At 36.5% G+C, this 13,310-nt stretch overlaps 2 protein-coding genes across 2 annotated transcripts; one reads left to right on the top strand and one right to left on the bottom strand.

Annotated features, from left to right (window-relative positions):
• Window positions 1-695: 695 nt before the first annotated feature.
• LOC140812308 (uncharacterized) lies at window positions 696-2,527 on the top strand. The gene is made up of 2 exons (XM_073170544.1): window positions 696-904; window positions 1,708-2,527. The coding sequence occupies exons 1-2, from the start codon at window positions 757-759 to the stop codon at window positions 2,343-2,345; spliced, it is 786 nt and encodes a 261-aa protein (XP_073026645.1). The 5' UTR covers window positions 696-756; the 3' UTR covers window positions 2,346-2,527.
• A 112-nt stretch (window positions 2,528-2,639) lies between these two features.
• On the bottom strand, window positions 2,640-4,674 carry LOC140812307 (pentatricopeptide repeat-containing protein At2g20540-like). Its single transcript, XM_073170543.1, has one exon. The coding sequence runs from the start codon at window positions 4,268-4,270 to the stop codon at window positions 2,642-2,644; it is 1,629 nt and encodes a 542-aa protein (XP_073026644.1). The 5' UTR covers window positions 4,271-4,674; the 3' UTR covers window positions 2,640-2,641.
• Window positions 4,675-13,310: the final 8,636 nt, after the last annotated feature.

Below are 13,310 nucleotides of genomic sequence, written 5' to 3'. Positions count from 1 at the left end.
TGATATTTCTTTATAAAGATTTCTCTATTTTCTTTTTAAAAAATTCAAATGTGAATTGAAGACATTTAAAAATATAAACTTCAATTATTTTTTGTATTGATTATATCACTTTGTTCGAATTTAAATTTAATTCATTTTATATCAAATCAAATGTGATTTATGAATTAAATGTTTTTTATTTTCTTTATTCAAATTAAAACTGAATTTCATTGAAAACATTAATTACTTTTAAATTTTTATATTTATTATATCAAATCTTTTAATTTAGAATATGATTTTGTACTATTGTGATATATTTAGTTGTTATCATAATATGTATAAATAATTCACTCTGTTTTCTGCATCACGTTCAGAAAAACGAGTGCAATAATGTTCAATATCACTCTTGAGGACGCTTAAAATCTGATTAATTTATTAATACTATCTATCTACATAAGAAATAAATATATAACTAAATGTGAATTATTTTCAATTTATATTTTTTTAATTAGTTGCATCACCATTAATTTCTTTCATAGCTTATTAAAATATTGTATATTATTTGTACGTATCTCATAATTTTTTATTTATTATATTATTTTTATTTGAATATAGATCAATTAATTAATTAAAAAAAATATACAAACACCACTAGATTATATATTAAATTTTTTATATTAAATAATGTTTGGATCGACTTATGTTATGTTGAAAAAGTAGAGATCCAATGCATTAATTAATCCACCGAATAATTTGATTAATCAAACGAGGGGATCTATGGATACGGTGAGCAGCAGAGAAGCGCGGCGACGTCGTCTCTCCGATAGAGGATCCGAACGCTTGGCTCTCATCACCGGCCGTATCCAATCCCTATCTCCTGACCCCGATCTATCACCTGCTTCTGCCATCCGTTCCACGCCCTTTGGTAACACCTCAATTTGTATTTATATTGTTCAAATGTATATTCGTCATTGATTTCAGCTGGACTATGTTTCAGATTGGATTGAAATTGTGAGGTTTCTTTCTGGGTTTAACTTTTTTTAGCTGGTTTTGTTTGAAGAAGGTATTTTTCTTGATTGCATAATTGGTGATGATAAACTCTCATGCTTAGCGTAAAATGCAACGTTTATGATATGTATATCTGCTTCCTTTGTTTGATTTCCTTTCCTTTCTAGGTAGCCTAGCCCGGAAACGCATGGTTACGCAGTTTCCATCACGGTTGGTTTTTGAAAGATGTGCATCTAAATGGAATACTAGCTGTGGACACGCAAAGCGTTTAAAATAATAGCACATTCATATTATGAAATGTATGCTTGCGATAAATATTTATTTTTAAAGCATTTAGCTTAGTTAAGTTGTTTTACAAAATCATCAAGACATGCTTGAAATTGGTAGTTGATTGTAACAAAATAAGGGATATTTATGGGAAAAGATCATTTTAACATGAAGGTTTTTGTATGTTTCCAGCTGATTTCTCATAATAGTTGAAATTGGTTTGGAGAGTGATGTTGAATGGTCTTAAATTGGTAGAAAATTTTAAGGAAGTTTTTGGGATTTAGTATGGATGGTTTAACTTTAATATAATGATAGATATATAGTTTATCAATCATGTGGGGTTGACGTAATTTACGCTGAAAAATCACCACAGCAACTGCTTATTTCATGGTTTTCTGTTTCCTTGTAGTCACCATATTGTGTCGCGAGTTGGTCATTGCATTGATATTGCAGATTCTTCGGAGCGTGAAGATCCATCTCTTCTGAATCGCGACTCTGTTAGAGAACTCAGTCAGCATGACAATTGTGTTCCAGAAGCGGAACCTTTACTGCGCAATGGTGACGAAGGAAAAAGTGTTGCTTCTACTTCCACGACTTTACTCGGCCAGGAGGAACCAGTTTTTCAAGCCCCGCCATCTGTTCAAAATCCTGCAAAGGCACATCGACACGAACATCATAGCCATCATAACCCATTAACAACTGGTGAAATAATTTCTGCTATATCAGCTTCTGAGAATGTTCGAATTCGTTGTGCTGTAGCAGCTGCACTCTTAGTAATTCTCTCGTATATAGGATTTCCCATACTGGGCTGGGGTGTAATTAGGGGAACCATATTTTTCAGACCACTTTATCTGCTTTTGTTAACAAACATGTCAATTGTGATTGCACGGCTTTTGTCTGAAAAAGATGGAGCCAATGCGAGAGCGAGACAGATGAATAAAGTTACTTCTTCTAGAGAAAACGGTTTGGCTGATCAACTGGGGAGAGCTCTTGAGTCAGGGTTATTGTTGCAGAATATTTTTGGAGCACTGCTCATGGACTTCAGCATTTATGTCGTGGTGCTCGTATGTGGCCTTTCCTTGATGCAATGACTGGGCTCGTGATACTTTTGTTTGGACTGATGAAAAAGTTATACGATTTCTGTCTTGATTGACATTTATCTTTACGATCTTTTCCAGTAATAGATGTTTTTTATTTTATTTTCCTGGCTACATTTAATTCAATTCTTGTTGCATTTGCATATTAAGTGAATAATGTGAAGTCATTATATAGATTTATTTGCCAATGCTAGAAAGCAATCTGCTCAAAATCTTTCTGAAGTGCATATTCCTTCAATACATCAATCGTATCCTAGATAGAGTTCTTAGTAGTACATATATTTTGACGTTTAATGGTAGTAACAGAATATAGTTTCGATCCAGTCTTCCGTTCTGTTCTGATGCAAAGCCAACAAATCGAGTATCTGGTAGATATCTTTTAAGAATGGCTTTGAATCGTCCCCTGATACAAATTCTTGAACTGTGCTATTTATCTCAACTAGACTGCAACCTGGCGTCTTTTTCATGCTCTTACTTCTGATGAATTTTCTCATTCTTGAAACTCCATCCCACTTCCCAAGATCAGCATATATATTAGCGAGCAAGACGAGGTTTCCTGTGTCGTGTGGTTCAAGTTCTAGGAGATTCTCCACGGCTATGACTGCAATCTCAAGATTGCGATGAGTTCTGCAAGAACTTAACAAAGAACCCCATATTGCTGAATCTGGCTTCATTTTCATGCTATATATAACTTTTAGAGCTCGATCAAGATTCCCTGTTCGTCCAAGAAGATCAACCAAACAACCATAATGCTCAATTCCAGGCTCTATACGATAGTTGTTTCTCATTGTGTCGAAGTATTTCAACCCCTCATCCACCAAACCAGCATGCCCACAAGCAGACAAAATACTGACGAATGTGATCTCGTTTGGTTCAACCTTTTCTCCCTGCATCTTTAGGAACAATTCAATTGCTTCATGAGCTTTCCCGTGTTGAGCTAGCCCTGCAATCATACTGCTCCAAGAAATAACATCCCTTCTCTGCATCTCGCTAAACAACTGCCAAGCTTGGTTCACACTACCACATTTCGAGTACATTTCAATCAACGCATTACTCACACACGTCTTTTTCAAGGATCCATTTTTCTTGGCATAAAAATGAATCCATTTCCCAAGTTCTAGAGCTCCCAATTGAGCGCAAGCCGGCAAAACAGCAACCAAACTGATCCAATCAGGCTGCACACCCTCTTCCTGCATTCTTCTGAAAACATCGAGTGCTTCACTATATCCACGGATTTTCGTGTACCCTGATATCATTCCGGTCCAAGAAACAATATTCTTATTTGGCATGTCTTCAAATAACACTCTTGCTTTTCTTACCTGACCCAACTTCATGTACCCAAAAACAAGATTATTCCAAGAAATAACATCTCTTTCACTCATTTCATCAAACAATTTGTGGGCGTCCCTTATTTCATCACACTTCACGTACAAATCCAACAATGAATTCTCTGTCACATTATTACAACTCAACCCAAATTTATAAACATGCCCATGTATTTGTTTACCTAAGCAAACATCAAAAAGCCCTCCACATGACCTAATAATAAAAGGGTATGTAAATCTATCAGGAAAAACAGCATCTTCAACTCGATCAAATGAATGTCTCAGCATTTGCTTATAGACACTAATGGTCAATATATACATATGGTGGTGTGTGTATGCTCTAATCATGGCATTGTACAAGTAAACATTTGGTTCAAGAACCTGTTTAAATAGCAAACCTGCATGCCCGATCTCGCCATTTTGATCACAAATTTCTAGCATTCTTGTCACTAAGAAATTGCTTTGCATCAAGGAGAATTTCTCCATTTGAGCATGTAACCTCTTCAAGCATCTCATGCTATTGCATTTTCTTAAGATGGGCATGAACATATATTCCAAGCCTCTCACTGTCAAAACTCCTACTTCTGCCGCCATTGACACTCCTGATACCAAATTTGATATTGGAGCTCAAACGGCCAAAAAGTTGGTTTTCTCAACTTAAAATGACACCTTTGAAATTCGATCGTGGTTACAAATCTGACTGGTGGCTGGGGTGGGCTGCAATTCAAATACCCTCGCCACCATCGGACGCTCTAATGGAACATGATGATAATTCTGATTCGAATACGAAAACCATTACAGGAACGTGCTTGCATCCACCATTGGACGCTCATAAGTTATTTCTTTCATGATTTTGACAATCACTAGCCATATTTAATTCACGACACAAACCTCGTAAAAACCAATTTCAAGGAGTTGGATAGGGTATACTCTTCAGTTTTTAATTCTAAAAGATTGATGCATTAAAGAGTAATAATCAAATTTAGAGAAGTGCCTAAAACTGGTTCCATCGTGCATAGAATTGAATATCATTCTCTTTACTTGTCAGACTCGAGTCAAGCTATCTCATCAATGCTTAGTCAGCTTGTTATTTAACAAAATTTTAAGCCAAATTATCAAATATGAAATGATCTAGCTTAGGAACCGATGAGATCTTTTGTTGTTTGAGGAAACCCTCCACTTCAATTGATATTTTATTAAGAGAGTAAGTCTCTTGTAAGACGGTCTCGTGAATTTTTATCCGTGAGATGGTCTCTCGAATTTTTATCCGTGAGACGGGTCTACCACACCGATATTCACAATAAAAAGTAATACTCTTAGCATAAAAAGTAATATTTTTTCATTGATGACCCAAATAAGATATTCGCCTCACAAAATACGACCCATGAGACCGTCTCAGACAAGTTTTTGTCCTACCAAAAATACCAAAAAAAGCAGACGTGAGATAAAAAACAAAGTGTTTCACTAAGATTATAATTTAGTCGGTGGCATAAAATAATAACTCAAAGTTTGTTGATAACACAATATCGTATTGACGAGGTTTCTCGATATGGCTTCTCTTTGATGCAAGATCAATCTTTTTTTTGTCATCGTCTAATTTCAATGCAACAGATGAGCAATCTTCTTATATTTTTCTTGAATCCACAAAGGCGCGATTTTTTAAAAGAATATGGAAGCTTTTCCTCGTTCACTGAAATCTTCAAGTTCTTGGAGGGACTTGTTGGTTGATGCTATGTCCTTGTTAGATGTCATCTTTTCAGCTACCATCAAATTTTTGTAGCTCCTTCGTTTTGCTTGTCTATCTTTTTCGAGCTTTTCCAACTCTTCATGCCGTTTCTAGAAAAACATCTCCTTATGACGTTGTAGAGATTGATTTTATTTTAACTTTTTGAAAATAATGATTATTTAACTACAACCGAAATCGGGAAAACCATAAAATTTCATCAACTAACCTGACAATCAGAATCAAACACGGAACACCAAAGTGCCAATAAAAAATTGAGAATATTAGCAGAACTTCCTGACGAGAAAATTGATAAACTCGATACAAACGGTTCTCAAAGAAGATACACCCGAACAAGAACTCGCATATCACAGATGGATAGTATTAATAGCACATGCCATAGCTACTTTCAAAGGAAACTAAACACCAAGAGGCTCTACGTTATTTGATATCATAGATACATAAATAGAAATAACTTACTTTGTCTCTAAGAAGTTGTTTCCTCTCCAATCTTTCAGCAGCATCAACTGCCTCTCATTCAGCTGAAAACATGTAAACATAAAAGCCTAATAAGTAAATAACACCTAATTGAAAAGACATGCATGTTGGTCCCACATGCGGCAACTTGAGATAATAAATATGAAAATAAAGAATAAATTGAACACAGAGATTTACGTGAAAAATCCCTAAAAATTATTAGGGTAAAAATCACGAGTAAGATGAAAAAAATTCTACTATAATATTTTATGGTGTACAATCCACTCACTATGTTTCCAAAGAAAATACACACTCTCTTGATATAGGAGAACAAACACGTCATATAGTACTAAGCACTCAAATCCTATAAGGTGAGAGCAAACTTGAAGAAAAAATAATTTCAGAATAAAGGGAGGAAGCTCTATTTATAGAGCTCCCCATAAGTGTGAAACCGCATGTAGGAAATTTCTTTCATTTGTAAAGCCTGCAAAATACGACCCTGATTTTTCCTCACAATTATTTCATATTTGTCTGCCCAATTTTTTCCAATTTGCCGACCCCATCATTATTTTGCCGACATTTCTCCCACTTGATGATTTGATTGAGAATCAAACACATCTTCATGCATCCTTTCAATCTTGCCATTACATGCTGCTTACGTTTCTGCTAGGCCACTTGAGGATCTACACCATTCAAACTTTTCAATGTTCACTGACTTGATCAGAACATCATATATGTTATCATTTGTATGAATCTTCAGCATATCAAAACTTTTTTCTTCTACTATTTCCCGTACAAAGTGAAAATGGACTCCAATGTGTTTCGTCGTAGAATGAAAGACTGGATTCCTTGCGATGTGCAAGGCACTCTGACTGTCACAAGAAAAAGTAATATTCTGTTTTATGTGCCCGATTTCCTCCAATAACTTTTTAATCCATATTGCCTCCTTGCGAGCTTGAGTAGTTGTCATATATTCTACCTCCGTTGTAGATAACGCCACAACTGCTCCCTCTGCAAGTGTAAACATATAACCAGTAGTAGATTTCCTCTTATAAGGATCTCATGCATAATCTCAATCGACATAGCCAATAAGTGTAAAATCCGATCCTCCAAAATAATGCAGCATTTGAGGTATCCTTAATGTATCTAAGGATCCTCTTAACCATGCTCCAATTCTCCCGTCCAGGATTCGCCATATACCGGCTAACTGCTCCCACTACTTGAGCAATGTCCGGTCTCGTACAGATCATAGCGAATATCAAACTTTCCACTATTAATGCATATGGTACTCGAGACATCTCCATCCTCACTGCTTCACTGCTGGAATACATCTCAGAGGATAACTTGAAGTTAACAGGAAGAGGGGTCGAGATTGGCATACTATCTTGCATGTTGAAGCATTGCAAGACTTTTTCAAATAATTTTTTTGGGAAAACCAAATCTTTATGTTACTTTTGTCACGGTAAACTTGCATCCCTAGAATCTTGTTTGTTGGTACCAAGTCCTTCATATCAAATTCTCTAGCCAACTGTGTCTTCAATCCTAGACCTGATTTTTGTTGGGGCCTGCTATCAACATGTCGTTCACATACAACACAAAAATGATATAATTATCACAAAACCTCTTGAAATACGTACAAGGGTCTGCACTCAGTATGCTGTATCCAAGGCTCATGATATAAAAATCAAATCTCTTGTACCAACACATCGGCGCCTGTGTGAGATCGTACAGAGATTTGTTCAACCTGAAAACCAAGTTCTCTTTGCTAGAGTAAAAAGATCTAAGTTTTATTCTTGTCTAATGCTTCCAACTCTTCATGCTTTGCTATCATCCACAAGGATACATCCAAGCTTTGAGTAGATTCGTGGAAACTCGATGGCTCACCATCCTCTGATAATGGACAATATGCAATATTGCTTTCAGTGACATAATCTGAAAGCCAATCCGTGGTCTTCTGTCTCGGTTTGACTGTCTCACATTTGAAACCTCATACTCCATATGTTCTTGTTCTTCGTGACCTTCGTCTGTTTTATTTTTCTACCTGAAATATAGTAGTTTCTGAATTCAGTGTGTCTTTATCTCTCTTTCTTTTATCTTCCTCGAAGAAAACATCTCTGCTGATGGTAAGTCTGTGGGCAGTAGGATCGCACAAGCGAAACCCCTTAACTCCATCACCATATCCCAAGAAGATACATTTTATAGATTTCGAATCCAACTTCGATCTTTCTTGTTCATTGTATATAACGTAGGACTTCCAAATGTATGCAAATGAGAATAATCTGTCGGCTTCTCGGTCCACATTTCCATCAGAGTATTCAGATCAATCGCCATTGAATGAGAACGATTGATAATATAACAAGCGGTTTTGACTACTTCTGCCCAAAATGGCTTGTCTAAACCCGCAATCATCAACATGGACATCGAGATTTACGTGAAAAAACCCTAAAAATTATTTGGATAAAAACCACGGGTAAGATGAAAATAATTCTACTATAATTATGGTGTACAATCCACTCACTGTGTTTCCACAATGAACACACACGCTCTTAATACAGGAGAACGAACACCTTACAAATATTATAGAACTAAGCACTCAAATAAAAATGTATTGAGTTGAGACAAGATTTTGAAAATGAGATGATAGGAACGAGGGGATGGGAGCTCTCCTACGCGTATTGTGGTTGTCATAAATAAGATAGCCACAACCTACTATCTTCAAACATCTGTCAACCTACTTAATTGCATTTTCCAACCTCTGCATTTATTGGCCGACAAAAAAATAAAAAATAATAATAACAATAAATAAAAGGAGGAAAACAGGAAAGAGAATGTGTTGCTCTCAATAAGAGAGATGTATGACAAGGAGATACAAGCACCTTTTAAATCAGGCGTTCTTTCCACCTTTGTCATGTTTAACCTGTTCACAGTCTCATTTATTCGCTTATCCACTCTGGCGGTATGAACCTAAGCAAAAAAGTGACTACGGTGAGATCAATGAAGAATGATAAACTCACCATTTTAGTATTTGGGGCTTGTTTGTTTGGAACCACCCTACCCCGTCATTTCAGGGAAATTTTTTGCATTTAGTCTTTATTTCGGCTTAAATTGAAGATAATGTAAATTTTAAAGTGTATGAGAGTTGTCTTTATTTTGAAAAAAAAAATTACACTTACAATTTCCAAATTCGTCTGCCAGCATAAATTTTTTTAATACATGAGTGTAAGAAACCCCGATTTGTTAATTGAGATTTGGATTACAAGAAAATTTTAATTTTGTCTAGGATTGAAAGAAAGATATCATAATTGCAAATCGTAGAAACAAGACATTAACTATTTTGTATCAAGACTTTGAAACAAGTTACATGCATCTTTCAAAAAAAAAAAAACAAGTTACATGCATCAATGTATTTGAATCAATTGTGAATTACAGAAAGATATACACCATATGCGAGAGATGTGAGCTTGTCTGAATTTATGATAGAGGTGTGAAACAGTCTAGACCTTGTCGAATTACCCGTCAAAGCGAAAATACAGATGGTGATGGCTTAAGAATGATTTAGACGATCGTTAGACCGTTTGAACTTTTCGAGCCATCCAAATACATAATTTTTTTCCTTAGAAATTCTAAGAAAGTGAAATGGGCCATGTTGGGTTTTGGCCCAATTTCTTCTCAAGCCCATTACCTTACCCTACTGTTCCTTCCCTTATTTGAATGTGGGCTGTAGGGCTTTAAATAAGTGAGACGCTCCTTCATTTCTTAAGTCAGCAGCCGCACGTTTTCTTCCCCCGACAGAGAGTGAGCAGCCGACTTCTCGAGAGAAAAAAGAACGAGAGACCTTGCTTCTTGTGCGTCTTCCTCGGTGACTGAGTGTCCTCGGTGTTCTCTCTGTTTTGTGTTCCTTTCTCTCTCGTTTGTTCTCTTGACAGCAAGGGAACGAATTCTCTTTGTGTGTGTGTAACCCGCTGGCCTGAGAGATTTGAGCAGTGAGAGTATTGAGAAACCTTCGTGGTCTTCGCCTTGGTTTACTTGAAAGCGGACCGGTTACGGTGGCCGGAAACGCAACGGAAGCATAAATTTCGAAAAATAGCATAGAAATTTTCGGCCACCTTGATTATTTGTGCAATATTTACAAAAATCAAAAACATGCATAGGATGTTTTTGAATTTTACCTATCAACTTTAAGAAGTTGATGATGGCTCCAACTTAGTTGCAAGCAACTAAGCTCTTCTTGGCAAGATAAGTCTACAAGCTTCCTTCCTCCAAAAATCAAGCCCACCACTTAACAAGGTAAATCCCCTCAAGTTTTGCACTAGAAAAACTTGAGGATTTTTCAAAGAGAAATGATTTTTGCTCTCCAAAATGAAGAACAAAACTTGAAAAATGAGAGAGAAAAATTGATGAATATTTCGGCCAAGTGAGATTGTAAGGGGGAGTGGGAGACTAGCCTAGGTATTGGGAAAAAGTTGTCTCTCAAAAGCAACAAAAAGTTGCATGCCTAGTCTTCCAACCCTTCACCTCCCCAAAGCATGCAAACCCTAGAATGACATGCATATAATATGGTTTTTAATCACATTAAAAACCATGGACTAAATTTTAATTATCTCAAACACATTTGAGATAAATTAAATATTACTTGAATTTACTCAAGTCCCACTAGTTTAAATAATTATTTTTAATTGAGCTCTACAAGACTCAATATTATTTAATTAATTCAACACTTGAATTAATTTAATTATTTTAGACTCTACTAGGTCCACTAGTGTTTAATTAATTCAACATTTGAATTAATTTAATTTAGTCCCCAATAATGTTTATGAAAATCACAATTTTCAACTACATTATTTACTTGGCCAAATTTTAATATTAGGAACACTTCCATAAATTAAAATTTATATTTCTCTCTTAGAAGTCATACTTCTATTTTTCTTCACGCTTATAAACACATTTATAAGCCGTTCAACACATTGAACTATTTTACTTCTCTTCGGGATTTACAAAGCAAGTACTTGTGTGGCCCTCAATGGTTCATTGATACAACTAGCCGTGGGTTCACATCTCAATGTGATTCGGACTAAACATGTCCTTATTCGAGCATACCCCAATTGCTCCATTCTTACTTATCAACTCCTTAATAGTAAGAACGTCAGAACTCAAGTCTGATAGTACCCAACCAATCACGTTAAACGCCTAGCAGCATCGCTTACGTGATTCCCTAGGTATCACATGATAGTGCCTGCAAGAACCATTCAATTATGGTTAGCGTACAGTACGGTCCCTTCAACTCATATATCCCGACCGATTCGACAACTATTGGTCTATCGAGAGTTGTCAATGAATCGATACTATGTGTCATGTTGTGGTTGCATCGATGGTGTAATCTATGAAACCCCTTTCATAACTACCACCATACTCTGATCAGAGATTTCAACCCACACATACATGAAAAACACACAGGATATCCATACCCGTAGGTAAGCGGTGAATCCCCGGCTACAATGCATCGACTCCTATATGTTTCGCCGTAACACCCAACCTTGCCACCTGATGACCCCATAAGAGTCGGTAAACAAGTCAAAGTGAAACGCTAGCATATAGAGTCTCAATGTTGTCCCGGGTCATAAGGACTAATGGTGTACAACCATAAACTAGGACTTTTCCACTCGATAAGTGAGAACCACTTGGAAAGTCCTTTATAGAGGGTTGTTCAGTGCACTCTACAAGGAGCACCTATCTGCATGTTCGGACATCACAATGTCCCCTACCAATGAAACATGGTACTCACATCGCAGATACTAGTCTCTAACTCGAGCGGCCTATATCCTTCTTAGTGGCGGCTGAATCGACTAGGAACCGTTTAGAATATACAGTATTACAAATATGAGTTTCATGATACTCATCATATGAGCATCTCATATTCTTTCTACTATTTGTATATTCAAGGGCTTTATCTATGCAGCTAGCATGGGTATACAGATAAAGATTTGCCAAAATAATAATTTCAAATATTATTAAAATAAAGACTGCTTATTCATAGAGTTTCATTGTGAACACTCGGCCAACACTTGGCTCGACGGGCACCTACTCTAACATTACTGTGATATTGGAGAGGCCATAATCAGTTCGTCTGAGCCCGGTTTTTATCCTAACACATTATAGTATATTGTTTCTTGTTGCACTGAGATTTTGCAGGTAGTCCAGCGAGGAGATAGAGGAAGATACAGCATCACAGGTGTGGGCTCCCAACAGTGGTATCAGAGCCATTGGTTGCTGCCGCTGCCCGCCCTGCTGCCCGCTGCCCGCTGCCCGCCCGCTGCCCGCCGTGCCCCTTGCTGCCCGCCGCACCGTCGTCTTCGGTTCGTTGGAATTTGAAACTCTTACTTAGAGTTTCGCTATGGTATATTGGCTGGAACCTCTTTTACTGCATTTAGTAGCGTAACCGCTTGCCGCGGATTTATGTGCTAGGATTTGCTGCTGGTAGAACTCTAGGTTTTATGTGCTTGTTGTGTTTCCATTTTCGTGGCGAAAAGTTGCTTCCGCTGTGTTCGCTTTGATCTTGGTGATTTAAATTTTCTCTGTGTGAAAATTTGTTGTTTTTTGATCAACTGTTGTGTTTTTTGAAAATGTCTACGACTGGATATCATCTCGAACCTTTTAACGGAAAAACGGATTTTTCAATATGGCAGCAGAAAATGAAAGGTATTTTGGTACAACAAAGAGTTTTCAAAGCGATAGACTTGTCATATTCTGCTGCTGAAACTCCTGAAAAAATTGCTGAAATAGATGAGTTTGCTTATTCGTCTATAATTTTGAACTTGTCTGACTATGTGCTAAGAAAAGTTGGTAAACTTAAATCGGCTAAGGAACTCTGGGAAAAATTAGAAGAACTTTATACTGAAACTTCGTTGCCTAGTAAATTGTTTTTGCTTGAGAAATTTTTCCGGTTCAAACTTGATTTAAATAAGGACATCGATGAAAACCTTGATGTGTTTACCAAATTAGTGCAAGACATTAAGCAAACAGGAGATAAGAATATTGATGATTACACCCCTATTGTTCTTTTAAATGCCATACCTGATTCTTACAGTGATGTTAAATCTGCTATTAAGTATGGTAGAGATCAGGTAAGTTTAGAGACTGTCGTGAACGGCCTGAAAAGCAAAGAGATAGATTTAAAAACAAATAAGGGTGGTAATAATTCTGGTGAGGTTATGTTTGTTAGAGGAAGGTCTCAACATAGATTTCAAAATCAAAAACCTTCAAACAACCATAACCAAGCGTTCGTTAAAAATAAAGGTAAGAGTAAGGCGAGATCCAAGTCAAGACCCAAGAATAGAAAATGCTATAATTGTGGTGAAACTGGTCATTACATTAAAGAGTGTTCTAGGCCTAAGCAAAACCAAAATCAAAACCAAAACTTTAAAAATCAGCATGATG

Source organism: Primulina eburnea, chromosome 14 (assembly GCF_022965805.1).
Source record: "Primulina eburnea isolate SZY01 chromosome 14, ASM2296580v1, whole genome shotgun sequence".
Lineage (NCBI taxonomy): Eukaryota > Viridiplantae > Streptophyta > Magnoliopsida > Lamiales > Gesneriaceae > Primulina > Primulina eburnea.
The sequence above is the reverse complement of the archived record's forward strand: the minus strand, read 5'-3'. Positions and strand labels throughout refer to the sequence as shown.

Coding starts and splice junctions, on each gene's coding strand:
- LOC140812308 (XM_073170544.1), top strand. CDS start 757: ATGGATACGGTGAGCAGCAGAGAAGCGCGGCGACGTCGTCTCTCCGAT. Junction 905..1,707: donor CATCCGTTCCACGCCCTTTG/GTAACACCTCAA, acceptor TTGATATTGCAG/ATTCTTCGGAGCGTGAAGAT.
- LOC140812307 (XM_073170543.1), bottom strand. CDS start 4,270: ATGGCGGCAGAAGTAGGAGTTTTGACAGTGAGAGGCTTGGAATATATG.